The sequence below is a fragment of the Myotis myotis genome, unplaced genomic scaffold (assembly GCF_014108235.1).
Source record: "Myotis myotis isolate mMyoMyo1 unplaced genomic scaffold, mMyoMyo1.p scaffold_m19_p_6, whole genome shotgun sequence".
NCBI classification, from domain to species: Eukaryota; Metazoa; Chordata; class Mammalia; order Chiroptera; family Vespertilionidae; genus Myotis; species Myotis myotis.
This window is the reverse complement of record NW_023416368.1, coordinates 79,539,897-79,567,882: the sequence shown is the minus strand read 5'-3', so window position 1 is coordinate 79,567,882 and position 27,986 is coordinate 79,539,897. Positions and strand designations below refer to the sequence as shown.

Below are 27,986 nucleotides of genomic sequence, written 5' to 3'. Positions count from 1 at the left end.
CTCCGTCCCCGCTACCCCTCGCGCCAGCTCGGGGGGCGCGGGGACTCCGGGGTCCCTGCCCCGCGCCGCCCCAGCCCCGCTTCTCTCTCCAGGAAGCCCCCCGCCCCCCCCCCACGCCGCCCCGCTCCCCATCACATTGTCACACCCCGGCGCGAGGTGCGCTCCCCGCTCCGGCAGGATGTACCCCCAGGGAAGGCACCCGGTGAGTGGGGTCCCGGGCTGCGGGGGTGGGGGTCCCGGGCGCCCGGGAACTCATCCCTGGTGTCCCCCCCAGACCCCGCTTCAGTCCGGCCAGCCCTTCAAGTTCTCGATCTTGGAGATCTGCGACCGCATCAAGGAGGAATTCCAGTTCCTCCAGGCACAGTACCACAGGTGAGGGGGGGCGGCGCCCCGCGGGGACCCGAGTTCACCCGCCGGCTCACCTGGGAGCGGGGAAGGGGCGGGGCCCGCGGGGCCAAGGGGCGGGGCCAGGCCTGGCTGGGGGCGAAGCGCAGGGGAGGTGGAGGGGCACCCTCGGTGTTGGGGCATTTGGGCCTGGGACGGGGTGGTATCAGGAAGTGGGGAGGGCTGCGTGAAACCCATCACTTTGAAACCGGCCCAGAGGGGGTGCGCGTGGGTCTCCCTTGGGGGAGGCAGGGAGAGTGGGGCTCCCATGCCCTGTCTCCTCCCCAGCCTCAAGCTGGAATGTGAGAAGCTGGCCAGTGAGAAGACTGAAATGCAGCGACATTATGTCATGGTGAGGGGGTTGGCATGCCAGGTGGGGGGAGTGGGGAGCAGGGCTCGGGGTGTGAACCCGGTCTCCCTGTGCCGTTCTGGGGTCTCGTTTTCCCTACCTGTAAAGTGGGCTGGTTGGGATTGCAGGCTGTTCCTCCAGGGACCCTCACAAGGGTAAGACAAGGGTGTCCCCTGTTCTCATGGGCATCTCCGAGGGGTCAGCGTCTTTGGGCACCACCACCTGCCCCACCTCTCTGGAGGGAGTGGAGGGGGCCCTGCTTCCCTCTAGGGCAGCGGTTCTCAACCTGTGGGTCACAACCCCTTTGGGGGTCGAACGACCCTTTCACAGGGGTCGCCTAAGACCATCGGAAAACACATATATAATTACATACTGTTTTTTGTGATTAACCACTATGCTTTAATTATGTTCAATTTGTAACAATGAAATTGGGGGTCACCACAACATGAGGAACTGTATTAAAGGGTTGCGGCATTAGGAAGGTTGAGAACCACTGCTCTAGGGGGTCCCATGGGTCTGGATGATCTGTGTCCTGCTGTGATCCCCCAGCCTGGGGGCTCCTGGAAGACCCAGAGTCACCCAGCACACCGTGGACATTCCACTGGCTTTTCCTTTGCAGTACTATGAGATGTCCTACGGGCTCAACGTTGAAATGCATAAGCAGGTAACTGTGTTGGGGATAAAGGTGTTCAGCAGAGAGAGTGGGGGTCAGGAAGCTGTGGGAGGGATAGCTCCAGGGCAGTCTGGGACAAGGCAGATTCAGGGAACAGGGGTCTTAACCTGAAATCTCTGGGACCAGGGGGCCAGATTTTAGCCTCAGGATAGAAAAATGATTCTGAACTTCTGGAGACTTTGTCCAGCCTTTGGAGACGTTACCAGCAGAGATGGGAGTGGCGAGCAGAGCCAGGCATCCCTGTCGGGGAGGGCTCATAGCAGAGGTTGGCAGCAAGCCCGGGAGGCTGTGGATGTGACTTCTGTCTTGGGAGGGGCCAGATGGACAGTCTTGGAGGTCCCTTTCGGCCTGGAGAATCTGAGGTTTGGAGATGGATCCTGAGGGTCTGAGAGAAAGGGGGAGAGAGATGGAGGGGGGGGGGAGGCATTGATTTGTTGTTCCACTTATTTATGCATTCATTGGTTGCTTCCTGTATGTGCCCTGACTGGGAACTGAACCCAGAATCAAACCCACAAGTTTGACATATCTAACCAACTGAGTTACTTTGGTCTGGGCTTCGCTTGCCGTTCCCAAGGGTCTGAGATCGACTCTAGTGCTCTGAGGCTCTGAGACTGGCCTACACTTCTAAGAGTGATCTCAAGGCTCTGAGTTAGAACCGAAGGTTCTGAGATTGACTTCAGTTGTCCAAGATTAACCCCCAGATCCTGAGCCTGAACTGAGAGTTCTTTGATGGCTTCTAATAGGATGGAGATTCTGAGGCGGATGGAATCTTAGATTCTGTCCATCAGAATATTAGAGTTACTGGGCGGAGCCTAGTACTGGGTCTTCTGAGTAGGTGGGCTAGGAATGTAGGGTGCTGGGGGTGTCTGCCCTGGCATGCTTTTTCCGGTATGTGTGGGCTCTGCTGGTTCTGGGGTGGGTGGGAGGGAAAGTGTCTTCCTGGAGCATGATGTGGTCCCAGAGGTGTATGAAATAGACCCCCTTATGGGGTGGCAGGCACAGGGTGGGACTCAGGCCTGGGAACACCCCCCCCCCCCCGACACACAGCACATAGCACTCCTGTAACCTAGGCAGAGGCAAAGCACAGGCTGACTGCACACACCCTTGGATATGCCATAGCCACCCCTTCCCCATCCACAAGGAGTCCCCTCTGTTCAGCCTTAATGAGGCACCCCCAGCCCAGACCTGGTCCCAGATGAATCCTACAAGTAAAGCCCCCTTGTTTTCTATCTGCTCTGTACTTCCAACACTCAGTGTGGGTTTCCCCCACACCAACCGATTCTCCAACTTCAACACCAGCGGGCTGTCCTGCAGTTCAGCTCCATTCCGACACTCTCTGCCCAGAGTTAGTGCAGACCCCACAGGTTCAGGGCTCAGTCCCCTCTTCAGACACCAATTGCAAGTCTGGGCCACCACTACCAATTGGCTATAAATTGCGGGGGCGGGGGGGGGGGAGGGGTTCCCACTACTCCTTCCATGGGTTCAATAATTTGCTAAAATGGCTCACAGAACTCAGGAAAGTTCTTACTTTCTATTAGGTGTTCATTATAAAGGTTATAACTCAGGGACAGCTGGATGGACAGATGCAGAGGCTAAGGTATGGGGAAAGGGCTAGAAGCTTCCAGGCCCTCCCCAGGGCACCACCCTCACAGCACCTCTGTGTGCTCACTCACCCGAAAGCTTTCTATACCCTGTATTTTAGAGTTTGTTTTTTCCTTTTTAAAAACTTCAAAGCTTTTCCTGGCCACTGTGGCTCAGCTGGTTGGAGCATCATGCAGTACACCAAAAGATGGTGGGTTCAATTCCCGGTCAGGGCGCTTATAGGAGGCAAACGATCGATATTTCTCTCACCTCTCTCTCTCTCTCTTTCTCTCTCTCTCTCTCTCTTCCTCTTTCTCAAATAAAAATTTTTTAAAAAGCATATCCTCGGGTGAGGAAGAAAAAAAAATCAGAGTTTTTAATCTGCACGTGTTCCAGGGATCCCTGGGTCCCCAACTCAGCCCAAGGAGCAATTAGAGAATAGAGGTGCTGGGTCCTCAGGCTGGGCCCAGGGGCGGGGCCCACTCTGCCCAAGGCCAAGAAAGGACAGCAGCTGCCTGGCCCTGGAGGAGGAGCCCACTGTCAGTGGGGGCTGAGGGCCAGCAACCCTGAGTGATGGCTCAGAGCCATGGAGGTCACAGGGAGGGGCCGCCGCCTGCCCCTGAGGGTAGCGGGAAGAGGCAGGCCAGGGAACTGCGCTTGGGCAGACGGCAGCTCCCACCTTGTCCTGCAGAGCGAGGTCCGGAGGGGCCAGCCATCCTGCCAAGAGCCTGCGGGGTACATGGCAGAGGCCAGGAGACTGAGGAGCAGGGTGAAGCCAGCCGGACCCAGAGCGGCGGGCAGGGGGAAGAAGGGGGGTCCTGGGTCTGGTAGTATCACAGCAGGAGCAGGGCAGCAGGCTGCCCATTTCCAGCCTGCCGGGGCCTGGCTCTGACCCTGGGGGGGCAGAGGGAATTTCGGGGCCAGCCCATGTGGACCGTGGAAGTTGAGAACACCGTTGGGAGGGAGGTGAAGGCTGCCCAGGGTCTGGGTGTCGTCTTCCAGCAGTTGCCCTTGGTAATGAGTTGTGCCAATTGCTCCCGGCTGGGAAACTGGGTCCTTTTCCGGGAGCCAGTGGTACCATAGGGCCAGGCCCTGGCTGGCTGCTTAAAACCACTGAGGCGTTTCAGCAGTAGTACTAGGGGCTCCTGGGGGGAGGGGTGGCCCAGGAGCCTCAGAGTTGCTGGGAGGCCCGTGCCAGGCTCTGGCTGTGCGGCCTGACCTGTGTCTCTGGCTGGAGGTCTTGGCTCCTGGGGCCTCCTCTCTGATGCTGTTGGTGGCCGCCATTGCTTCGCTGTGCTGTGCCAGTGCTGGCGTCCCTGACACCTGGGGCGGTGGGTCAGCGCCCTCTGAGGTGTGTGTTGAGACCCAGGCAAGAGCCCACAGCAGAAGGCAGGAGAGCACCCCAACCACTCATCTCATCACCCACCCCTTCAGCCAGGACATTCAGCCAGGGCAGTGCCCGGCTTGGCCAGCTCCAAAGCAGACCCTTGGGCACCTCTGGGCCGGAGGCGCCGGGCTGTGGTCACAGATACCTGAAAGCACCCACTCCCTGCCGCCTAGAGGCCTCATTCCACGGGCAGGATTGATCAGAGCATTGGCCATTGTGACTGGCTCAATCCCAGGCTTTCTCCCCACCCTGGAGGTCAGGGGGTGGGACTAAAATAAACTCAGGTGCGGTTAAAAGGGGCTTATTACAGATAACCAAAGATACCCCCCCCCCCTCAGAAATCCCAAGGGTTTAGGACAGGGGTGGGCAAACGTTTTGACTCGAGGGCCACAATGGGTTCTTAAACTGGACCGGAGGGCCGGAACAAAAGCATGGATGGAGTGTTTGTGTGAACTAATATAAATTCAAAGTAAACATCATTACATAAAAGGGTACGGTCTTTTTTTTCAATAGTTTTATTCATTTCAAAGGGGCCAGATCCGGCCCGCGGGCCGTAGTTTGCCCACGGCTGGTTTAGGAGCTCTATGCCAGGAACTAGGCACGGAGAGCAAATGCCTACTTGTTCTGTCCCATCACAACGCCCTGCCCTGAGGGTGGTGCCAGGATCTCTACCTGGCTGCAGCCCCAGAGAGGGACGTGGGTTCAGCCAGGGCTAAACCTGGGCCTCCCAGTGGAGGCTCCCCCTCCAAGCCCCTCCCGATTGCTTCCTGCCAGGCCGAGATTGTGAAGCGCCTCAGTGGCATCTGTGCTCAGATTGTCCCGTTCCTGACTCAGGAGGTGAGTGGGCCTGTGGCGGCGGGAGGAAGCTGGAAGAAGCTGGAAGACGACGGAGGGGGTGGGCAGGGTTGGATGCCCATGCCCATGCCGCAGGCAGTGTTTCTGCAGAGTGGCTTAGGGGTCAGGGCACTGGCTGGGGCATGGGCTTCAGGGATGGAAGATGGGCTGGCTGAGGGGGAGGGAGGAGTGGGGCTCAAACCCTGCACCAGGGTCTGAGTTCCGGCTGTGTGCTGTGGCCTTGGGCAAGTTGCTGGTCCTCTCTGTGCCGCTGTGGTGAAGTTTAGGAGGGTGTTGAGGATGATGCTGGGTGCTTAGGGAGCTCCCAGTAAAAGTTAGCCCTTGCATTGCACGCAGTAAAATCAGCCAAACGCAGAAGGACACATACTATGCGATTCCGCTCAGAGGAGGCCCCTAGGGGAGTCAGATCCATAGAGACTGAGAGGAAAACAATGGAAGTTGCACCGGCCACACTTCACGTGTTCAGTGGCTACACGTGGCCAGTGGTTTCTGTATCCAACAGCACGGGTAGGGAACATTTAATCACCGCACCACAGAAAGTTCTACAGCACTGCACGCTGAACGCTGCACAGCCCCCGGCCACATCATGGATAAGGCTGCACACATAATGCTGAGTGAAGGAAGTCAGACACAAAAGAGAACACGGAGATTGAGACATGAAATGGTTCCACGTGGACCAATTCAGGCAGATTTGGGAAGGCAGCCATAGGTGGGAACATTATACAGAAAACAAGAGAGTTCGTGTGGGAAGGGGAGGGGAGGGAAGAGAGGCCGGGCAAGAGGGCGGGGTGCGTGGGGCCTCCTAGGGGCTGCCAGGGCGTATTTTCTGATCTGGGTGGTTGGTCTGTCGGTGCTGACGTCTACAGTGGTTCTTTACTGACGGTGATCAGGCCCCAGGGACACTGGGCAATGTCTGGGGACATCGGTGGCTGGCCCTGGAGGGGCTCCTGGCATCGAGTGGCGGGGTCAGGGATGCTGCTCAGTACTCCACAGTGTGCAGGGCGGCCCCCCAGAGAAGGGTCCGGCCCCCACGTCAGTAGTGCCGAGGGGAGACCCCACTGTATAAGCTCCGATTTATAATTATTGGTATTAATTGCATTTATATGCCTTGTTTCTTTTTCTCTGTTTCATGGTTGTTGTTTTTTTAAAAGAAGAGGCAGATAGAGGAGAAATAGCAAATGCCATGGGTGAGGGTGGGAGAGGAGAGCGGGCCACAGAGGGAATTGCCTGGGCAGATGGGGTTTCCAAGCGGTCAGGGGGTTCTGAGCACCCCTTTCCATATCCCCACCTCCCAGCATCAACAGCAGGTGCTACAGGCCATGGAACGTGCCAAGCAGGTGACTGTGGGGGAGCTGAACAGCCTCATTGGGGTGAGTCATCCTGGCCCCTGCCCTGTCCTGGGGAGACCCTACCCCAGGTCCCTGCACCAGCAGGTGCTAAAGTTGGGGGTGCTGTGTGGGCAGCTGGTCTTGGTGGACCTTGTCCCCACTCTGCAACCTCTTGGGCCAGGGGTATTACTGGGCACCTGAACACCCCACCTGCCCCTGGCCCACCCCTCCTCCTCTCTAGCAGCAGCAGCTCCAGCCACTGTCCCACCACATCCCCCCTGTGCCCCTCACTCCTCGCCCATCTGGGCTGGTGGGTGGCAGTGCCACGGGGCTGCTGGCCCTGTCCGGAGCACTGGCTGCCCAGGCTCAGCTGGCCGCGGCTGCGAAGGAGGACCGGGCAGGTGTGGAGGCTGAGGGGTCCAGAGGTAAGTGGATGGGGCAGGGTAGCATTGGCCAGGGGCTGTGGTGGTTGGGGGGAGGACTGGCAGACCACCCTGCCCAGAGCATCAAACTCACATAAGTGTGAGGGGGCTGCAGGGCCCCTTTACTTCCAACTGACGGTGTGTCCTTGGGCAAGTTACTAACCCGCTCTGGGCATTTATCTGACGGGTATGTGGAAGGGATAACCCACCCTGCAATGGTGTTGGCAGGAGAAGGGAGAGTCTGAGCTGGGAAGGGGGATTTATACACTGTAGAGGGCTGTGCCATGTCTGGTACCATGGGAGGTGAAACCCTCCTTCTTTTTCCTTCTCTCTCTCTCTCCTTGGCCCCCAACCCGCCAGTGGAGAGAGCTCCGAGCAGGGTAAGTGCAGGGTTATCCGGGGACTTGCCCTCTTATATAACATTTGCTTTGTATTCGTGTGGGGATGCAGGATGGGGGCCCGGAACCCTGATCTTCTTCCTGCCTGGCTCCTCCCTCTGCAGAGTGCATCCCCCTCGCCCCCTGAGAGCGTGGTGGAAGAAGAGCGACCAGGCGTCCTGGGTGGCAACGGGAAGCAGCAAGCTGAGGAAAAAGATCTGTCGGGACCTTATGTGAGTGGGGGCGAGAGGAAGACTGGGGTGGGCATGCGTGGCCTTAACCAGCCCCAAGCCCCACCCCTCGGAGCCTTCCAGAGCCCAGTTCTGCCCATGACTCTCACTCCAGAGCCTTCCATAACTCCCCATTGCTCACGGAGCACTGGCCAATCAGAAGAGACCCTGTGGCGTCAGGCTTAATCCTTTAGTCGCTTAAGTCCCCGTAGCCTCTGAACCATGCACTATTTTCCCACCTCCTGGCTTCTGCTCTAGCTGTTCCCTACCCCCAGAACCTCCTCCCCTCTGCCTCTCAGGCACAAAAATCACTGTACTCTTCTGCAGGGAGCTGTCCCTGGCCCCCTCCCTGGAGGGCTGGGACCTCCTCTCTCAATGTCAGAGCAATTGCTGCTCCTGTAGTTTCAAGCTCTAGTGCCCCAGGGGTCATGTTGAAAGTGAGGCTTGGGACAGTGGCCAGATGGGGGGCATTTGTCCCATCTAGAGGGGCAGCTGTGACTTGGTCCTGGCTGACTACTGAGCCCAGTGTCGGCCACTCTTTCTCAGAGAAGCTTTTAAGCTTTTTTTAAAGGAAGCCTTTAATCTTTTTTTTTTAATCCTCACCCGAGGATATTTTTCCATTGATTTTTAGAGAGAGTAGAAGAGAGAGGGAAAGACAGAGAGAAATATTGATGTGAGAGAAGCATTTCAATTGGTTGCCTCCTGCACCAGGTTGAGTCCCAACCAGGGCCTGGGCCAGGGAGGAGCCCGCAACCGAGGTATGTGTCCTTGACAGTAATAGAACCCGGGACCCTTTGGTCCGCAGGACAAAGCTCTATCCACTGAGTCAAACCGGCTAGGGCTTAATTTTGTGTTAAAGAAGAAAACTGGGCATAAGGAGGTCAAAGAAAACCCACCCGCTGGGCAGATGTGGCCTTCAGGCTGCAACCTTTGGTCTTCCCTTGGTTTCTAGCCAAACCAGAGGGCAGCCCAACATGTGTTTCTCCGGGGGCCATGGGGAGCCCTATGAGGATGTAGAGCAGATGTGGGAACAGGTTTTAAGAACATCTCTCTGGGGCTAGCTTGCAAGACTACTTGGAAGGGGCAAGGTTGCAGGCCAGGGGATCAAGGAGGGGATGAGGTCTGTGCTGGAGCCATGGGGATGGGGCACAGATGGATGAGTGAGAAGGAAGTATGGATACTCCTGGTCTCTGGCTCTCCTCCCATTGCACAGGGAGGAAACGGAGGTCAGGGAGGACTGGGAGTCACTCAGGAGTCATTCTGTGGCACGGAAATAAACGGCAACACCGCAAGTCTTGGGCATTCAGCACTGTCTCCCTCGTCCTTCTCTAGGAGAGACCCACTCCCTTCACCCCCTTACCTCAAACCCTCCCTTGCACTGAGCAAATGCATCTTCGCCTCTGAACCAAGCCAATGGCTGCTGTAGCCCCAGACTTCCTATCCGACCCAGGGCCTGCTGGATGCATGCCCCCCTTCCCGAGTGACGGAAGGGGGCGTGGAGGCAGGGGCCTGGCAGGGTAAGCTCTCTCTCCGTGTCCCCCCAGGAGAGCGACGAGGACAAGAGTGATTACAACCTGGTGGTGGATGAGGTGAGTTGAGGTTCTGACTCTTCGACTCCAGGACTCAGAGGCAGGGAACTAGGTCTGGACACAGAGCAAGTGGTGGGTTTTGGAGTTGGGGGGGGAGGGGGCAGAGGGCATGGAATTACTGGTCCCCTCTCTGTGGGATGGCTGGGGCCAAGGGAAGTAGGGGTTATCGGTCACTTCAGGTGGACATCTTCTCCATAGCACAGTGGGGAAACTGAGGCCCAAGGCACACTGGAGATGGACTGCAGAAGTGGCTTCAAGCACTGGCTCACTGTGTGACTTTGGAGGAGTGTTCCCCCTTTCCTGGCTGCTTCTTTCCCCATCTGTCCAGTGGACAGATGACCAAGCCTTTATAAGTCCTTGCCGTTTGTGCTTATAGAGTAGGTCCCAACATTAAACCCTTTTACAGATGAGTAAACTGAGGCACAGGGAGGTTTCACAATCCTCCCAAGGTGGGTTGCAGGTGCCCTGTCTAGAGGTTGGGGTTGGGCTCAGGATGGGTAAAGAGAGAGGCTCTCTTTCTCACCCACTCAACATCACCTCAAACTTAGGACCAGCCCTCTGAGCCCCCCAGCCCAACTACCACCCCTTGTGGGAAGGCGCCCATCTGCGTCCCTGCCCGTCGGGACCTTGTGGAAAGCCCAGCCTCCTTGGCCTCCAGCCTCAGCTCACCGCTCCCCAGAACCAAGGAGCTCGTTCTGGTAAGAAGTAGGGGAGGCCTTGAAACTCACTTTATTCACCCTGAGGGCCTGGAAACAGATACTACCCATTTGACACGAGGAGAGGAAAAATTGGCCAGACTGGTGTGTCCAGCATTCCCCTCCAGATTATTTGGCCACCTTCCTAAAACCCCCTCTACCCTATTTAGGTAATTTTTTTTTTCAAGTGGACTTATCTGTTGCACCTAAATAAACATTAAAAGGCAACGATGTAAGTAAACTTTGTAAATACATATTAAGAGGCAACTCACCATCTTATGGGGAAGTCAGGCATCACTTGCAATAAATAGGAAATGCTCTGAAAATAAACAGTGAGACTGTAGAATGGACCAGCCACAAGGCAGACTTCAGCCCTGCGAGTGGTAAGGCCTGTGAGAGGCAATGAAGACACACCAGCCCCCACCTGAAATGCTGTCCCCACCAGGAACCAGGATCCACATCAGAACAACTTTCTCCTTGCCTCTCCCAGGTTTAATGCCAGTATAGGACCGCCTAAGATTACATACACCCCTGGGGGGAATTTTTAAAAACGTTTTTATTGACTGATGAGAGAGAGAGAGAGAAATAGCAATTTCTTGTTCCACTTATTAAGGCATTCACTGGTAGATTTGTGTATGTGCCCTGGCCAGGGATCGAACCTGCCACCTTGGTGTCTCAGGAAGCTGCTCTCACCATCTGAGCTACCCCACCCGGCACCCCCAAGGAATTCTTAATTCAGCTATTTGTCCCTCTCCCTCCCCCAGGTCTCCCCTAGACCCTTGCCCTGAACTTACTTGGGAGATTGCTTCAGTTTCTAGGCTTACCCTCCCAGCAGGTTGCTATGGCAACTGTCAAGGTTAGGGCTCACTTTGCTTCTCAAGAGACCAGAGAGGGGGAGGAGCAGCTCTGTTCTAACGGAGAGGCCCCCGTCACCATGCTGTCCCCGTCCACTCCCTCTCGTGGGTGTGTGCATGTGACAATACATGTCATTTTGTGATGGGAAGATAAGATGTAACGGACACAAGACACAGATGTGAATCAGTCTCTTAAAAGGCGAGGTTGGTCATGGCAGGCAGGAGAGACACCCGCATGCTCCCGTGTGGAGGTCCGGCCTCCCCTCTTCTCCAGCGTTCCTGTGGAAGGAGCAGCTGTGAGGAGTATCCCCTCCCCGTGGGGAGAAGGAAAGCCCACCAGCACCAGGTGCTGTTCCTTCACTGGGAGAATGCTGTGTGGTCTCTAGTGTCTCCAGCCCCTCCCAGAGTTTCCCATTCCTTGTCCCCGACAGCCTCCAACTTTGTCTCTCCCCCGTCTTCCTCAGGGTGTGACCTTGCCTGAGGGCCCACCTTGCACCATTCTGTCTACATGGTGTTCCTGACTGTATCCACACTGCATACCTTATCATATGCATGCACGGTTCTCACCATGCATGTGCGTGTTGGTTCCCATTGCCATGCATGTGCGTGCGTGTGCCCAGGCACCCACCTGGCATTCCAACGTGTGCAGACACTCACGTGTCCCCTGTGCCTAGGGGATCAGCTGTGGGCCCCCTCTCCTGGTGAGGACTTGTCTGAAAGTGTCTGCAGCTGCAGAGCTGCACTGCCGTGTGTGGTCACTTCCCATGAGCCCTGGCCTACCAGGTCCACCTGTTCCTTCTTCTCATCCATCTCTGACCAGATCCTTGGCCTGCAAGGTGCCAGGTGCCTGGCAGTGTTCTGTCCTGCCTTTTCTCCCCAGAATGACCTTCCTGCCAGCACCCCTGCCTCCAAGTCCTGCGACTCCTCCCCGCCCCAGGATGCGTCCACACCCGGGCCCAGCTCGGCCAGTCACCTCCGCCAGCTCGCTGCCAAGCCAACGCCTTCCACGGACAGCATTGGTGAGCGCCCACTGGTGCCTGCCAGAGCGGGTCTCCTCTCTGGGAGGGAGGTTCTAGAAAGTGGTAGGGGGTGAGGGAGGCAGGAGATTGGATGCCAGCCCTCGCATGGCCTTGATCCTTTTCATGACTCTGAGTTGGATGCTGCCTCACCCTGGGCCTTGGTTTTCTCGTTGTCTTCGTTTGAAAGGTGGGCAAACTGAGGCCCAGATGTACTCAGGGCCTTCAGCCTAGTGCACTGGAAAGACAAGCTTTAGAGTCAGAAAGGCTTGGGTTTGAGGCCAGCCTTGGACACTTGCCAGCTGGGTGACCTTGGGGAACGGACCCAAGCCCTCTGAGCCTCAGATTCCCCGTTAGTAATATGGGGATGACGGTGCTCTTCTTCTAGGCCTGTGCTGGTTTCGGGGCCCCAAAAAGAAAACTTGCCCTCAAGGAGCTCCCAGATGGTGGCAAGGAGACCCAGACCCCAAAACTCCCAGCCCTGTGTGATACCCCTGGGGTAGAAGGAGCGACCCAAAGTCGGAGGCTAGGGTGGACTGGAGAGGTTCAGGGATGTTCCTGAAATGTTAAACGTGACGTCTAGGTTTTGAGGGATGAGTAGAAGTTCAGAAACTGAAGAAGGAAAGGGAAAGGCATGTCAGCCAGAGGGAGATATGACAGGGTGTGGTGAATGCTGGAACAGAGCACAGGAGCCCTGAATGGCAGGTCACAGCGCTGGTGCCCTGACCCCAAGCGAGTGGAAGGCAGGATCTGGGTCCAGGATGTCTGAAGACCTGTCTTTGTCTCTTCTCACTCAGCCCTGAGGAGCCCTCTGGCCCTGCCCAGTCCCTTCACCGCGTCCTTCAGCCTGGGCTCCCACAGTGCACTTAATGGGGACCTCTCTGTGCCCAGCTCCTACGTCAGCCTCCACCTGTCCCCCCAAGTCAGTAGCTCTATGGTATATGGACGCTCCCCCATGGTAAGTCCTCAGTGTGGGAGATGTCAGCAGGGACCAAAAGCTGGAGACTGGGAGGGAAAACCAGTTATAAAACGAAAAACAGGAGTTGGGGAAAGGGAGGGGAGCCCCGACTTGACAAGTACGTGTAGAAAGCTAATCTGAGGGTCTCAGTAGTTCCACAAGCTTAATACAAATCAGCACACGTGACTGGAAAAGCAGCTGTGATTGTGCTGCAGTAAAGAGGAATGGAGAGCCCAGCCAGGAAAGGGGAGGGTCCCATTCAACCTCCTGGCAGATGCTGTCATTTGTTAGCCTTGATTTTTTTAAAAAATATATTTTTATTGATTTTAGAGAGGAAGGGAGAAGGAGAGAGATAGAAACATCGATGAGAGAGAAACACCATCAGGAGGCAGCACCCCCCACAGGGGCTCGGGCCCACAACCTGGGTATGTGCCCCAACCGGAAATTGAACCAGTGGCCTCTTGGTTCCTGGCTCGATGCTCAACCACTGAGCTCCACCAGCTGGGCTGAGCCTTGATATTTAAGGGCCAGTGACAATTCTGGTAGCTTGCAGAGGAAGGACTAGCCTGGGGAGTGAACCGGAAGTGAGTTTCCATGAGGAGGAGTTGAAGAAATGAGACATGAGACTCCTGAGCTGCAGTGGAGGGAGCAGACAGGGCCTGCATGGCCCCAGAGGCAGTACTGGGACAGATGACTGCTGGAGTGAGCCCTCCCCAAGTGGATCAAGGTGCCTCCAGAGGCAATAGAATGCCTTTCACTGTAGATACCCAGGCCAGAGGCTGGGTGGGCACTTGCAAGAGATGCCATAGAAAAGGAATCAGTGCCTCGCCGGTGCGGCTCAGTGGTTGAGTTTTGACCAATGAATCAGGAGATCAGGGTTCGATTCCCAGTCTGGGCACATGCCTGGATTGCAGGCTTGATCTCCTGTGCGGGATGTGCAGGAGGCAGCCAATCAATGATTCTTTCTCATTGATGTTTCTATCTCTCTCCTCCCTTCCTCTCTGAAATCAATAAAAAAAATATATTAAAAAAAGAAAAGGAGTCAGCAAATGTTTTCTGTAAGGGGCCAGATAGTATTTTTGGCTTTGCAGACCAGTTGGTCTCTGTCACAACTATCCAGCTCTGCCTTTATATAGCTCAGAAGCCACCACAGACAAAACATAAATGAACGAATGTGGCTGTCTGCCCATAAAACTCATTTACAAAAACAAGCAAGGGGCTGTCGTTTGCAGACTCCTGTTCTGAGCACTGGATGGAAGATTCTTTGGGTTCCTTACAATTCTGGGGCTCTAGGATTCCCTGGACAGAGATCTTGGGGTTCCCTCATGTGAAAGCCTCCGCTCTGCCATCTGTAGTATGGGAGAGGAGAGGGCTCTATGCTTTCTTGGGGAGGGGCTAAGAAACACATTGGGGTCCTCTGATACACAGGGGCTATAGCAGGGAGGGTCTGGGAGAGGGCACATGAGAGTTTGAGTCACCTACCCTGTGACACCCCCTTTGGCATTTTGACAGATGGCTTTTGAATCTCATCCACATCTCCGGGGGTCATCCATCTCTTCCTCCCTGCCCAGCATCTCTGGGGGAAAGCCGTGAGTACAGGGGGGCTCCCTCCAAGGGCATTCCATGGTGGGGTGGGGTGGGGTGGGGTGTCTTGATGCCCCCGCAGAAAGTCTCTTCTGTAAGATAATGGGAGCTCCCTTCTCCCTTCTTTCTTCTCTCTGGAGAGAGGTGGGTAACCAGGAAAGTGTAGACCAGTGGTTCTCAACAGGGGTACATTTTGCTCCCCTGTTTCAGAACATTCGATGATATCTGGTGACGTGTTTAGTTATCACAGCCAAATGCTCCCAGCCTCTGGTGGGCGGGTGGGGATGCTGCTCGATACCCACAGCGCCCAGGACGCCCCACAGAGAAGGACCTGGCACCGAGTATCCATAGACCTTCCTGTCAGGGAACGTTCTCTGCCTGCTGCTGTCCATTCTGATCGCCATCAGCTTCCTGTGGCTTTTGAGCGCTAGAAATGTGGTCAGTGCGTCCAGGGAACTGAAATTTTAAATTTACTTGCCTTTAACTTGCCACATGTGGCTGGTGGCCACTGCTGGACAGCATTCTCAAGGCCTCTTCATGGACAAACATTTACTAAGTGTTTGTTGACCATGCACCAGGCCACCACCTGGAGCCCTTTCTCCCTTTTGTACCACACCGACCTTCTCACATCCCCTTTGGTCCGTGGTTCCCTTGCCTAAATGAGGCGGGGGCGGGGCAGCAGGCAAGCAGAGGCACCTTGCTGCCTTCCGGGGAGAGGGTGCGGAGGCCTCCCCATGCCCTCTGCGGCGCGCATCATGCCCATCTTCTGTCCAGGGCCTACTCCTTCCACGTGTCTGCGGACGGGCAGATGCAACCAGTGCCCTTCCCATCCGATGCGCTAGTGGGTGCAGGCATCCCACGGCACGCGCGGCAGCTGCACACACTGGCGCACGGCGAGGTGGTCTGCGCGGTCACCATCAGCGGCTCCACGCAGCACGTGTACACGGGAGGCAAGGGCTGCGTGAAGGTGTGGGATGTGGGCCAGCCTGGCGCCAAGACACCAGTGGCCCAGCTGGACTGCCTGGTGAGGCGGGGCGGGGCTTGCGGCCAAAGGCCAACAGTATGGGGTTTATATACCAAGGAAGGGGGGGGGGGGCGCTTACAGGCCAAGCTGGAGCAGGGATTATCAGTCAATGGGGTGGAGTTTATAGGCAAATCAGGGGCGGGGCTTGCAGGCCAATGAAGTGGAGATTATAGGCCAACCAGGCGGGGCTTATCAACCAATAGGTAGAACTTAGGCCAATCAGGGGCGGAGCTTGAAGTCCAATGGGGCGGGGCTTAAGGACATCAGCATTCATAACTGCTATGAGTTCTGTGGGGTTGGAGCTTCTAGCCCAATGAGTGGGGCTCACAAGCCAACCTGGGGCAGGACTTTCAAGCCAACCAGAGGTGGGGTGCAGCTTCTTCAGCTGGGCTCTTGGAGGCAAGAGAGCAGGGGGAGTGAGGTCAACCCCACGCCCTTGTTTCTCTCTCCTCCAGAACCGGGACAATTACATTCGTTCCTGTAAGCTTCTGCCAGATGGCCGGAGCCTTATCGTGGGCGGTGAGGCCAGTACTTTGTCCATTTGGGACCTGGCAGCGCCCACCCCCCGCATCAAGGCCGAGCTGACCTCCTCAGCCCCCGCCTGCTACGCCCTGGCAGTCAGCCCCGACGCCAAGGTCTGCTTTTCCTGCTGCAGCGATGGCAACATCGTGGTGTGGGACCTGCAGAACCAGACCATGGTCAGGTGGGTGGAGGGTGCCATGGGACCTTGGGCCAGCCCCCGCCTCCTTTCCTTTCGTGCTGTGGGGGCAGAGGAGTGGCATTGGAGGGTGCTGGAGCAGCACCAGCTCCAGGATGGATGCCCGGGCCCTTCTCCCTCCAGGCAGTTCCAGGGCCACACGGATGGTGCCAGCTGTATTGACATTTCTGACTATGGCACTCGGCTCTGGACGGGGGGCCTGGACAACACCGTGCGTTGCTGGGACCTGCGGGAGGGCCGCCAGCTGCAGCAGCATGACTTCAGCTCCCAGGTGCCGAAGGGGCCCAGTGGGAGGGGGTAGACGCCCCAGGAATCTGGCCTCTTTTCCTCTCCCCGAGGCACCCACTTCCAGATTCGGAGCAGAACCAAATGCCTGCTACCTGTGTCCATCGTTCTTGTCCTTCAGATACAGGCTTTCCCCTTTATTTTATTTTTTATCTTAATATATTTTTATTGACTTCAGAGAGGAAGGGAGAGGGAGAGAGAGATAGAAACATTAATGACAAGAGAGAATCATCGATCGGCTGCCTCCTGCACACCCCCCACTGGGGATCGAGCCAGCAATCCGGGCATGTGCCGCTGACTGGAATTGAACCCCGGGACCCTTCAGTCCCAGGCCGACACTCTATCCACTGAGCCAAACCAGCAAGGGCAAGGCTTTCCCCTTTATTCTCCAAGACAGACACAGAGAACCACAAAGGAGCTGATTTATATTACACTGCAGGGCTGCTAAGACCTTCAGATCATTTTCCCAGATGCTCTGGCCAAGCCATTCCCACATTCCTTTGTCTCTCCTTGTACGACTGGTTTCTCCACCCAGCCTTCAACCTTTGACCTTATTGAGAGCTTCTGACCGCCCCCACCTCAGGACTCTTGGGGGAGAGGTAGAGGTTGACATAGGAGCAGGGCACAGAGAGGTCTCTGTTGAGGGCCCTGTGGGAATCCAGGCTGAACGATGTGGTGAAGGAGCTGGACAGAATCAGGGGGCTTCTCAGGGCTGAGCAAAGAGTCCATTAAAGACAGGCCTTCAGATACCCTGGCCCCAGAGCCTGTCTCCCCCCGCTCAGGGGCCAGTCCTTAAAGGCTTCCATTCTCTCGTCTCAAACACACCATGCCCTGGGACACTCTAGTCCTCCTTACTTACTGTTCCCTCTGACTGACATGCCTTCCCCTTCCTCTCTCCAATTGGTACACTCCTACTCATCCTTCAAACCCCAACAAATTTGCCCCCCTCCTTGAAGCCCCCAACTCTTTATGTTCCCCAACCTTTTCTGTTCTACCTTCTTTTTAGCTTGAGTGTTTTCTTGGCCGGGAAATGAGGGGTGCAGGTGGATAGTTGTCCATCCTCTCTCTCCAAAACTTAGCTGAGTTACATACACATCAGGGGATTCCGTGGTGAGTGTCTCCTATCCCACGCGGGCACCTGTCTCTATGCGGGAACATTCTATCTGGCCAGAAGAGAACATGTGAGAACTTCCAGTCTTCTCTCTATATATTTATGGTTCTTTCCAAACATGTCTTACTTGTAAGACTTTGTGAGACTTAGGATGGAGCAGGGCCTTATTCCTCTCTGTGCCTCGTGTGGGGTGCGGCCCAGAATGATGAGGCCACCAAGTCCTTTCAAATCAAAATAAAAGGAGGTGTTGGCAGTAGGGAAGTTCCAAGCTGCGAGTCAGAAGGCCTGGCCCTTCACAGACTTGCTGGACTTGCTTCGTGACTTTGAGCCAGACTTGGCCTCAGCTTCCCTTCCACCATCTGCTCAAGGGGAGCGACTGTCCTCGCCTGGCTTCCCCCACCACCCCCTCCCACCCTCCCTCCCAGAGCTGTTGTGCGTTCAAAGCAGATAATGGATGTGAGGCCCCGGGGTTCCGTGTAATGCTGATTAATATTAATGATTTGACATGCAGTTGCCTGCTGCTGCTAGGCCCTGGGCCAGCTGCACTCCATGCCGGGGCCTCGGTGGGAGAGCGTTGGACTTCCCCCTCCCCCACCCCTTCTTCTGGGCACCTCCCACTGTCCCAAGGGGTTTTGACCCTACCTCTTCCCTCTTCCCTCCCAGATTTTTTCCTTGGGCCACTGCCCCAACCAAGACTGGCTGGCCGTCGGCATGGAGAGCAGCAATGTTGAGATCTTGCACGTCCGCAAGCCAGAGAAATACCAGCTGCACCTTCATGAGAGCTGTGTGCTGTCCCTGAAATTTGCCTCCTGCGGTGTGTCTGCCTGGGGCTTAGGGGGGACTCCAGGGCATTGGGACAGGGTTGCCAAAACACAAAATAGCACCTCCCCCCACACACAAAAACAGTTAAATTTGAATCTTAAACAACATATAATGTGTTACAATAGGTATGTCCCAAATAATGCACGGGACATATTTATACTAAAAAGCAGTTAATGCATCCCAAATATTGCATGGGATTTACTTACGCTAACAATTTTTTTTTTTTTTTTTTTTTTTTTTTTTTTTTTTTTTTTAGTATAAGTATGTCCTAAATATTGCATGGGACACACATATACTAAGAAGAAAAACAATCATTGGGACACCTCTGCACTACAGATAATTTGTGGTTCATCACAATTCAGATGTCCCTGGGCAGTCTGTATTTTATCTGGCCAGCCCTCTCCTGGGGGCACCCCTTCTTGCAAATCAGATGGAGGCCTGGGGCCTTGACTTTACCATCTGGGAAATGGAAGGATCAAGCCTCAGTTCCCTAAGGGGGCTTGTGTCCCCCTAAAGTGAGAGGCCAGGCCCACTGCTGCCAGCAGTCCACAGCCCCAGGCTTCTTCAGTCCCTCCCTCCTCCAACCCCCCACCCCTCTCCTTCCCCCAGGGCGGTGGTTCGTGAGCACAGGGAAGGACAACCTGCTCAATGCCTGGAGGACGCCATATGGTGCCAGCATTTTCCAGGTACGTGGGGGCAGTCTGGAGCCCAGCCCCTGGCAGGATGCCATGTGCCCAGGGCCCCGGGGTGGCTGCACTGGCGGTGAAACAGCTCTCCTGGGTCCTCCGTCACACCTGCAGACGGCTGCTAACACTGGGTCCGCAAACTGCAGCCCAGCCTGTTTCCCTTTTCACTGTGGTAAAATAGGACAAAGTGTGCCATCTTAACCATTTTTAAGTGCACAGTTCAGTGGCATTAGGTATATTCACACTGTTGTGTCATCACCACCACCATCCATCTCCAGAACTTTCTCATCTTCCCAAACTGACATTCTATGCCCATTAAACACTAACACTTTCTTCCGCTCCCCCATCCTCCCTTCCCTCCCCCCAAACCCTCCCCACCACCATCTATACCTGCTGTCTCTATGACTCTGACTCCTTTAGGGACCTCCTGTGAATGCGGTCATATAGTATTTAACCTTTTGTCTCTGGTTTATTTCACTGAGTATAAAGTCCTCAAGGTTTATCTACTTTGTAGCAGGCGTCTAATTTCCTTCCTTTTTAAGGCTGAGTAATATTCCATTGTGTGAATGGACACTTCATCCATTCATCTGTTGATGGACACTTGGTTATGTCTACCTTTTGGCGATTGTGAATCGTGCTGCTGTGAACATTCACGTACATGTTCTGGTGTAGACACATTTTCATTTCTCCTGGGCATATACCGAGGAGTGCAATTTGTTGGTAATTTAATCTTCGATGGAACCGCAAGACTTTTTCAAATTTTCCATTCCTATCAGCAGCATAGGAGCTTTCAAAATTCTCTCCATTCTCAGCAAGGCTTACTATTGTGTCTTTTTTGTTTTAAACCCTCACCTGAGGACAGACTGAGAGAGAGAGAGAGAGAGAGAGAGAGAGAGAGAGAGAGAGAGAGAGAGAGAGATGGATTGGGTTACCTTCCATACGCTCCCTGACTGAGGATCAAACCCAAAACCCAGGTATGTGCTCTGACCAGGAATCGACCCAGCAACCTTTCGGCACCCTGGACAGTGTTCAACCACTGAGCCGCTCTGGTTAAGGCTGCGGTGTCTTTTGTTATAGTCATCCTGGTGGGTGGGAGGTTTTTACATTTTTAAAGGGCTATAAAAAAAAAGTGAGGTTGATTTATTTAGTCTCTGGATTTAATGGCTAATGACTAATTTGGACTTTAGGCCAAGCCTGAAAATTTACTGTTGTGCCCTGAGCAGAGAGTTTGCTGCGCCCTGCAGGAGGTCACCGTGCCCTAAGCTTGGCCCTCTGCTGTGCTGGGTGTCTGCCTGGTGCGCACTCCCTGAGCTTCCCAGGAAAGGGCAGTGTTCCAGTCCCACCTCCCTTGGTGTCCAAATAACAGGTCCTGCATCATCACTTGTGCAGAAAGGCCCTTTCTCTGGCACCCGTGTCGCCTCCCTGTTCCTGGCTCCCACTCTGGGCTCTCCTGTCTTGGCCCCACCTTGACTACGGGCTCATGCTACAGGCAGTGGCCCCAGTCACCTTGCCTCATCCCTGCGAACATGTGCAGGTCGCTGGGAGCTTGACCAGCCTGTGCCAGTGTCAGCCACGCCTCACCTCTGCCTTCTCTCCTCCCTCCTACAGTCCAAGGAATCCTCCTCCGTGCTGAGCTGCGACATCTCTGGGAATAACAAGTACATTGTGACGGGCTCAGGGGACAAGAAAGCCACGGTGTATGAGGTGGTCTACTGACGGAACCCCCTTCCTGCACTCGTGGGGAGAGGGTGTGCAGGAGAGACCCCAGCACCCCCTCTCTAGTTGTACCTGTGAGCGCCGGATCTCATCTGCTCTCTGACCAACCCCTCACATCTTCCCCTGCTGGGTGTGGGGCCAGATGGGCAGAGGGACTTTGGGGAAATAAATGTATTTGTCACAATTTCCTTCTGTCCTGGGCTGGGGAATTGGGCACTGTTGCTTTAATTGGGCAGCTGTTATTGAAGGAAGGCCACTTTCTAGCTGTGTGGGTGTCTTTCTCCTCCCTAATTTAGATGAGATCATTCATTATGTGTGAAATACTGTGTTGTATTGGGCAGCGTGGCTTAAGTCGTGCCATGTAACAAACAGCCCCCAGGTCTCAGTGGTTGAACACAAGAGATATTTCTCAGGCAAGTCCATGTGGCCTTTGGGGCTCAACTCCAGGTACACTCAGGGCTCCAGGCTGGTGGAGGTTTCACCACCTCGATATGTCACTTCAGGGTCCAACATACCAGGAAGATGGGTCATACATGGCTTTTAAACCCCTAGCCTAAGAGTTTCACATGATCACTTTTAGTCCAGCCTTTTGAACGGAATCATCCCAAGACACTGCCCATTTACAAAGGGTTGGGGTTTATAGTGGAGCATGTGGTGTTTGGGGTGGCATCGTGTTTCCTTTGAGGCCCAGAGATAACGCCTATGAGCCTGGCACACAATGCCTGGCCCACTGTCATCATCACAGCGAAAGTCCCAGTCCCAGAGGAGGTGGCTAAGCCAAGAGGTAAGGGAGGAAGGGTCACCAAAGACAAAGGGAACAACATGTGCAGAGACTCAGAGGTAAGGAAGGAGCTTGGCCTGGTGAAAACCAGGAGGGCGGGGCCGGGGGGGGGGTTCCTCCTCAGCTACAAGAGGGGTTAGGTCTCCAGATGGAGCTTAAGCAGAGAAAGCCACGGAAGTAGGAGCCAGAGAGGGGCAGGGCTGGTAGGGGTGGTGGCAATCAGATCTGGGTTCTGGAAGCTCCCTCGAGCTGCCACCAGGACCATGGAGTAGAAGGGGCTGGGGGACCGAGCAGGGAAGCTGCTGGGACCTTCCGGAGGGAGATGGCAGGGTGACAGGGTCCCTGCTGGAAACAAAAGCCACCCCCAGGTGGAGTTTCTGCAGATTCTTTATGGAGAAGGATAATTCTGTGGTGGAGGGAGCTACACCTGTTGGCACCGTTTGGCACTCCTTATCCTGGAAGGACAGGTGAGCAAATGGTGCTATGGGAGTCCCACTGGGAGGGTGAGAAGCTCTGGTCTAGTCAGACAGGGCGTTTTCAAAAGGACCGAGAACTCCATCCCTGGAATTGTGCAGGAAGCGGCAGAAAAACATCTCTGTGAGATGAGGAGAGGTGAGCTCAGGGGAACAGGAGGAAGTGTTCCATATGCCCCCGGCCTCCCAAGTGGGGTTAGTGGCTTTTTTTGTTAATGCCCTTGGCCGGAATCGAACCCGGGACCCTTCAGTCCACAGGCCAGCGCTCTATCCACTGAGCCAAACCACCCAGGGCTAGGGGTTGGTGGCGTTGATCAGATCTCAGAGAATGTGGACTCTAAGGCTCAGAGACCCAGGCTGGACAAAGTCCTTCCCCATCTTCACAAGACGGCCAGGGCACACGATGCAGAACCAGGGCAGCTCTGCTTTTTCCAGTTGCTTTATTACACGTGACAATGATCACCGGCCCACCCATCATGACCCTCCACCGCTTCCCCCCTCATTGGGGGGGGGAAAGGACCCCGCGTTGAGATGGCAGTAGTGAGCCCCTTAGTACATGATCTGGTACACCGAAGCATGGTCCCTGGACCCCGTGGCGATCAGGCGGTTGTTAGAGGAAACATCACAGCACATGACGGAAGTTCTCTCGGGAGCCTGGGAGGATTGGAGCACAGCAGGGGAGGCGCACTCACTCTGGCCCCTACCCGTGCCTGTCAGTTCAAATGTGGTCCCTGTGGGCCCTTGGCACTGGGAGTCCTGGCCTAAGCACCGCCTGCCCCACCCCCGGGCCTCCACGGTACCTGGAACTGCAAGGTTCCTGTGGGCATGCTGTAGATGCTGACCAGGTTGTCCATCCCCACGCTCACCCACCACTGGCCTGGAAGGAGGCAGAGGGGCACCAAGTCAAAACTGGCAGCTGAGGGCCACACTCCTGGGGATCCGGGAAATGGAGGAACCCCCCACCTCCCACCTGTCCCCTAGCAGCAATGTGAGAGGCTCAGGCTGATGAAGGGTAGAGGGGAGGAAGGGGCTCAGGGCAGGTCAGAGAGGGCTGGGCCCAGTCAGAGTGGGGTGGGGCCCTGTGGGTGGCTGGGGGCCACAGAGTACTCCCCCACTCACCGAGAGGGGAGAACTTGAGACCGAGGATGGTGCTGTTCTTACAGCCCACCATGTGCTTCTGGCCCCCGAGGGTGGACTGCAGCCACTGCTGGCCATTGGCTGTGCCCACCAGAACCCAGTCCTCCCGGGGGCTGGGGGACAGGCTTATTATCTGGGGGTACATGGCAGGAAAGAACCTGGTCAGGGCCCAGCCTGGCCCAGGAGGTGGGCAACAGTACGAGAACCACCCCCAGGGGCTGACCATCTGCCCATCTCCTGGTTGCAAGGCCCCCAACAAGCAACTCTACATCTCCAAGCCTTGGTTTGCTCATCTGTAGAATGGGCGGGTCCTCTCTACTTTATGAAATTATCACAAAGACTGTGAAAGTATCCAGTGCTATTTGGGCAACAGGAAAGAACATTTCTAATGGCCCCTATTCTTCCCAGCACCACCAAGACTTGGGGTACCACTATCCCCCACCCTACCTCACAGCATCCACCTCCTCCTCTGGCCCAAGACCCAGCTGCTACCTGGCCAAGCAGGCCCCATCCCAGCCTGCACACCTGAGACTCAAATTGGTATTCCCGGGGCTCCTTGGTCCTCAGGTCCCAGCACCGCAGGCAGGCATCAAGGCCCCCGGTCCAGATGTTACTGTCTTTGACAACAATGCTCTTGGCTCCATTCAGAGGGCCCGGCAGGTCCCTGGCCAGGAGAGGCAGCAGAGGGGGTTGGAACTGAGACTCTAAGCTTTGGGCCCAAGGAACATCACTCACCCAATCATCCCCAGTTGACAGATGGGGAAACTGAGATAGACAAAAAGTACCAGGACTGGGGGCTTTGAGGAAACAGCCCAGCCCAGTCAAGATTTGAACCCAGGTCTTCAACCCTCTCAGATCTGAGTTCAAGCAGGCAAAGGCGTTAACCTTGGGACTGCTGAGTCCCTGCTCAGCAGGTGATGTCTGAAGGGGCTCTCAGGGTGACCCCGCCCACCCCGGGGCCACACCTGACCACACTGTGGTCCCGCAAGTCCCAGATCCTGATGGTGCCTTCGGTGAAGCTGGCAAAGGCCAGGCTGTCCTCCAGGTTGGCAGCCAGGGCCTGACAAGTGAGACCTGCAGCGGGTAGCTCATCTCGTATGTGCAGGGAGGGCGCCATCAGGTCCCAAACGCTCACGCTGGCCAGGTTGTGGCCGCCCGTCAGCAGTGTCGTGCTGTTGGAGAACAGCAGGCAGGTGCGCAGGTAGGCCCCCGGGGTCTGGGAAGGGCAGAGGCACAGGTGAGCGTCCTGCCCTCCCGGGAGCTCTTCCTGCTCCCACAAGCCTCGCCCCCTGGAACCAGCCCCACGCTCACCTGGACACGCAGGTGGCTGACGGGGAATCTGTCCTCCACCATCTGGCCGACCAGGCTCCACACCTTGACGCCACCCCTGCTGCAGGTGAACACGTGCCGCGTGAAGCTGCTCACCGCGGTGGCCAGCACGGACTCCCCATGCTTCAGCGTCCGCATCAGCCTCATCCTGTGTGGGATGGCCAGCTTCTTGGGTTGCCAGGGCAAGGCATCTGGCCTCTTCCATGTGACTTCGAAGTCCTCAGGGTCCCAGCATCTTAGGAGGGGAGACCTTGGTGTCACTGGCCTGCCTGGGAGCCCCTTTGCCCAAAGGGGGGCACCCATCAAGGCCCTAGAGGGACTTTTTTCTTTTTCGGATGCGGGGATTTTCTCTCAGGCCTTCTCTCCCCACTACACTACCCTTTCCCATCTCCTGCCCACACCCCTCCACGTATTCTCCCTGTCCCATAACCAAATACTGCGCCCGTCTGCCTGCAATGATTTGCCCCCTGGAAAACTCCTGCTCATCCTTCAAGGTCCCAGCCACTATGCCCCTTCTTCCAGGCAAACTGTCTCTCCCACATCTGGGCTCCCCTAGCTTCAGACCACAAGGCTGGGGATGCCTGCCTCCAGCTTGGAAACAGCCTCTCCCCTCCCCATTCCGTGGGAGTTGCCTCCTCCAATCCCTTGAACCTGGGCTGGTCATGTGGGTAGGGATAGTGATGCTGGTATGAAAGTAACTCGAGTTTCCCATCCCTACCCAGACCCCTCTTCTCCAGTTACTGAAGACAGTATGGCGGTGATGGGGAGGGTGAGGACATGCCTGTACCTCTGGGCTCTTCCACCTCCCGGGGACAGAGGTACAGGTAGGAGAGCCAGGTCTAACACTTACATGGGCTTCAGAAAGCGATAGGTTCTCCTAGCAGGCTCCTGCGGGGGGACCAAGATCAAAGCTAAGCCACGTTGGCTCGCTCTGCCCGAGGCCCAGGCTTTCAATGCAGGGGCATCTCACGCCTGGCTCCTGCCTGGGTCTTACCTGGGCCACACGGGACAGCATCACCCCTGGTGCCATGCCTGGCCCTATGCTCCCTTCTGGGAAACCTGGAGGGGAGATGTGGAAGGGCACAGGTGGGCGGAGAACTGGGCTGAGATAAGAGCAGTTTAGCAGCAGATATGGCCCCCCTGGAACAAGCTGCCTCCCCCTGTCCTCCCCGCCGCCGCCCCCACCCCCCCACCCCCACCCCCGCCGTCCCACCGGAATTACCCAAAGCATCTTCGGTATAGGGTTTTGCTCCAAAGTAGAATGGTCCTACGTTCTGGCTCTCCTGCCAGCAAGAAACAGGGTCAGACCCAAGGACCTGCCCAGGGTTAGTCTTAGAACCTCACAGCCCAGGTGGTGAGGATGGGACGAGGCAACTGCCCAAGGCCTCTGACCCAGGCAGAGTCAGACAGTCTCAGGACAGAGTCCCGACTCCTTGGAGGGCACGAAAGGGCTGAGGGTGGAGGAGGTGGGCCAATCCCACAGAAACTTGAGTACCCGCACTGGGGCCCAGCAAGGATCACCGCCAGCCCATTCACTTACCATGCCTGGCATCTGTTCTCTCGCTGTGACGAGGGGAGGGGAGGAAGGGATGGGGAGAGGCAGGAGGAAGACACGGTTCAGCCTGTGCCGCCCTTCACGTGTGCCGAGGCCGCCCACTTCCCAACCTTAGGGAGACTCACGCTTGTGTCTCGATGGGTCCACCTTATCGTGGGTCCCGGCAAACATCTGCCAGAGTTGCTGCGTCAGAACATCCTGCCAAAACTGGGGCTCAGAGTCCCCAGACGGCCGTGTGTCCAGGTGGTGAGCTGGGGAGTCGTCCACTCCAGAGGGCTGCTGGTGCCAGTCAGATGACCTTGTGGCCATGACGTCTTTGAAGTCTGGCCCCTGAAGACCGGAGGGCTGTGGGGGCTTGACCCTTGGGTGCTGGGAAACCTTGGTACTGGCGGGTCCCCAGGCGTCCTGGTCAGCCTGTTCACCAAAGGAGACCTGGTTTACCTGGTACTGCCGGCACCGGGTTGTGAGGGACAGGAGGATGTGCCCACGCCCGTGCCCTCCCTCCTGGAGGACCCAGAAACCTACCTCCCGTGGCTGGAAGCCCAGGGATTGGTTGCACGTCTCTATGAACTGTCGGAAATGTTCTGCCTAGAGGAGGGAAACATTATTCCAGCTAAAGCTTTGTAATTGGGCAGCCCTGGGTGCGAACCCCCGCTTGCAAGCCAGCTTCCCTGTGTGGAAATGGGGACACACCACCTACCTTGGACATTTTGGGGTGATTACCGATAACACAGAGCCCTCTGCACTACATAGCATAAAGCAAGTTTGCGGTACCCAGAAGCCAGCCTCGGCAGTGGCCGATAAAATCTATCCTGAGGACAGCGCTGCTACAGGATGGAAGAAAGCGGAGTCGGATCCGGGTGCACATCCTGTTTTCTTGGGATGTTTGAAAACTAAAACCTGAGCCATCTATTCTGTCTCAGTAGTTGAGCGTCGGCCTATGAAACCAGGAGGTCACAGTTCGATTCCCAGTCAGGGCACATTCCTGGGTTGTGGGCTCCATCCCCAGTGTGGGGTGTGCAGGAGGCAATCAATGATTCCTTCTCATCACTGATGTGTCTATCTCTCTCTCCCTCTACCTTCCTCTCTAAAATCATTAATATATATATATATATATTTTTAATTTTTTTTTAAATAATCCTAGCTGGTTTGGCTCAGTGGATAGAGCGTCGGCCTGTGGACTGAAGGGTCCCGGGTTCGATTCCGGTCAAGGGCACATACCTCAGTTGCAGCTCCTCCCTGGCCCAGGCCCTGGTTAGGGTGTGTGCAGGAGGCAACCAACTGATGTGTTTCTCTCACATCGATGTTTCTCTGTCTTTCCCTCTCTCTTCCATTCTCTCTAAAAATCAATGGGAAAATATCCTTGGGTGAGGATTAACAACAACAACAACAACAAAAATTAAAATAAATAAACAAATAAGTAAACAAACAGGCTTTATTAAAAAAAAAAAAAAAGTTCTGAGGAGCCCGGCAGGTGTGGCTCAGTGGTTGAGCATCAACCTATGAACCAGGAGGTCACAGTTCGATTCCCGGCATGGTTGTGGGCTCCATCCCCAGTGTGGGGTGTGCAGGAGGCAGCCAACTAATGATTCTCTCTCATCACTGATGTTTCTTTTCTCTCTCCCTCTTCCTTCCTCTCTAAAAATATTTTTTTTTAAAAAAAAAAAAGTTCTATGGACATGGAAGGGACAGTGTGATCTATCTTTAAGTTTCCTTTTTCTACCTACCCACCAGCCTACCTGTCAGTACTTTTTTGTTGTTGTTAATCTTCACTGGAAGATATTTTTCCGTCAATTTTTAGAGAGAGTGGGAGGGAGGGGGAGAGATAGAGAAAGAGAAACATCGATGTGAGAGAAACACATCAATTGCTTGCCTCCCGCATGTGCCCAGACCTGCAAGCACGGGACTTGCCCTTGACCGGAATCAAACCCGGGACCTTTAGTGTTCGGGCCAACACGCTATCCACTGAGCCAAACCAGCTAGGGCTCTTTTTAGCATATGCTCCTCCCTACCACATACCCTATCCCTTTTCTCCATGGCACTGATCTGACAGGTACTGCGTTTGTT

The 27,986-nt window shown here is 55.6% G+C and overlaps 2 protein-coding genes and 1 pseudogene across 3 annotated transcripts; 1 reads left to right on the top strand and 2 right to left on the bottom strand.

Moving 5' to 3' along the window:
- Positions 1–77: 77 nt before the first annotated feature.
- Positions 78–20,820, top strand: TLE2 (TLE family member 2, transcriptional corepressor). Of its 2 annotated transcripts, none has more exons than XM_036313230.1 (20): positions 78–202; positions 275–372; positions 673–736; positions 1,353–1,397; positions 5,149–5,211; positions 6,525–6,599; positions 6,802–6,982; positions 7,340–7,359; positions 7,482–7,589; positions 9,131–9,175; positions 9,724–9,873; positions 11,605–11,743; positions 12,538–12,698; positions 14,211–14,287; positions 15,057–15,306; positions 15,762–16,009; positions 16,148–16,295; positions 18,084–18,234; positions 18,852–18,928; positions 20,537–20,820. In XM_036313230.1, exons 1-20 carry the CDS (start codon positions 179–181, stop codon positions 20,642–20,644), a joined length of 2,232 nt encoding a protein of 743 aa, XP_036169123.1. In that variant the 5' UTR covers positions 78–178; the 3' UTR covers positions 20,645–20,820. The 2 variants fall into 2 exon arrangements, with proteins under 2 accessions (XP_036169123.1, XP_036169122.1); XM_036313229.1 differs by having other exon boundaries at positions 6,799–6,982.
- LOC118657812 lies at positions 3,528–4,589 on the bottom strand (annotated as a pseudogene).
- Positions 20,821–22,429: 1,609 nt separating the features above from the next.
- On the bottom strand, positions 22,430–26,291 carry TLE6 (TLE family member 6, subcortical maternal complex member). Its single transcript, XM_036314042.1, has 9 exons — positions 26,045–26,291; positions 25,359–25,423; positions 25,215–25,252; positions 24,347–24,599; positions 24,001–24,251; positions 23,561–23,699; positions 23,018–23,168; positions 22,699–22,775; positions 22,430–22,552 (listed from the first exon to the last, which is right to left on the bottom strand). Exons 1-9 carry the CDS (start codon positions 26,226–26,228, stop codon positions 22,448–22,450), a joined length of 1,263 nt encoding a protein of 420 aa, XP_036169935.1. The 5' UTR covers positions 26,229–26,291; the 3' UTR covers positions 22,430–22,447.
- Between the last annotated feature and the right edge of the window lie 1,695 nt (positions 26,292–27,986).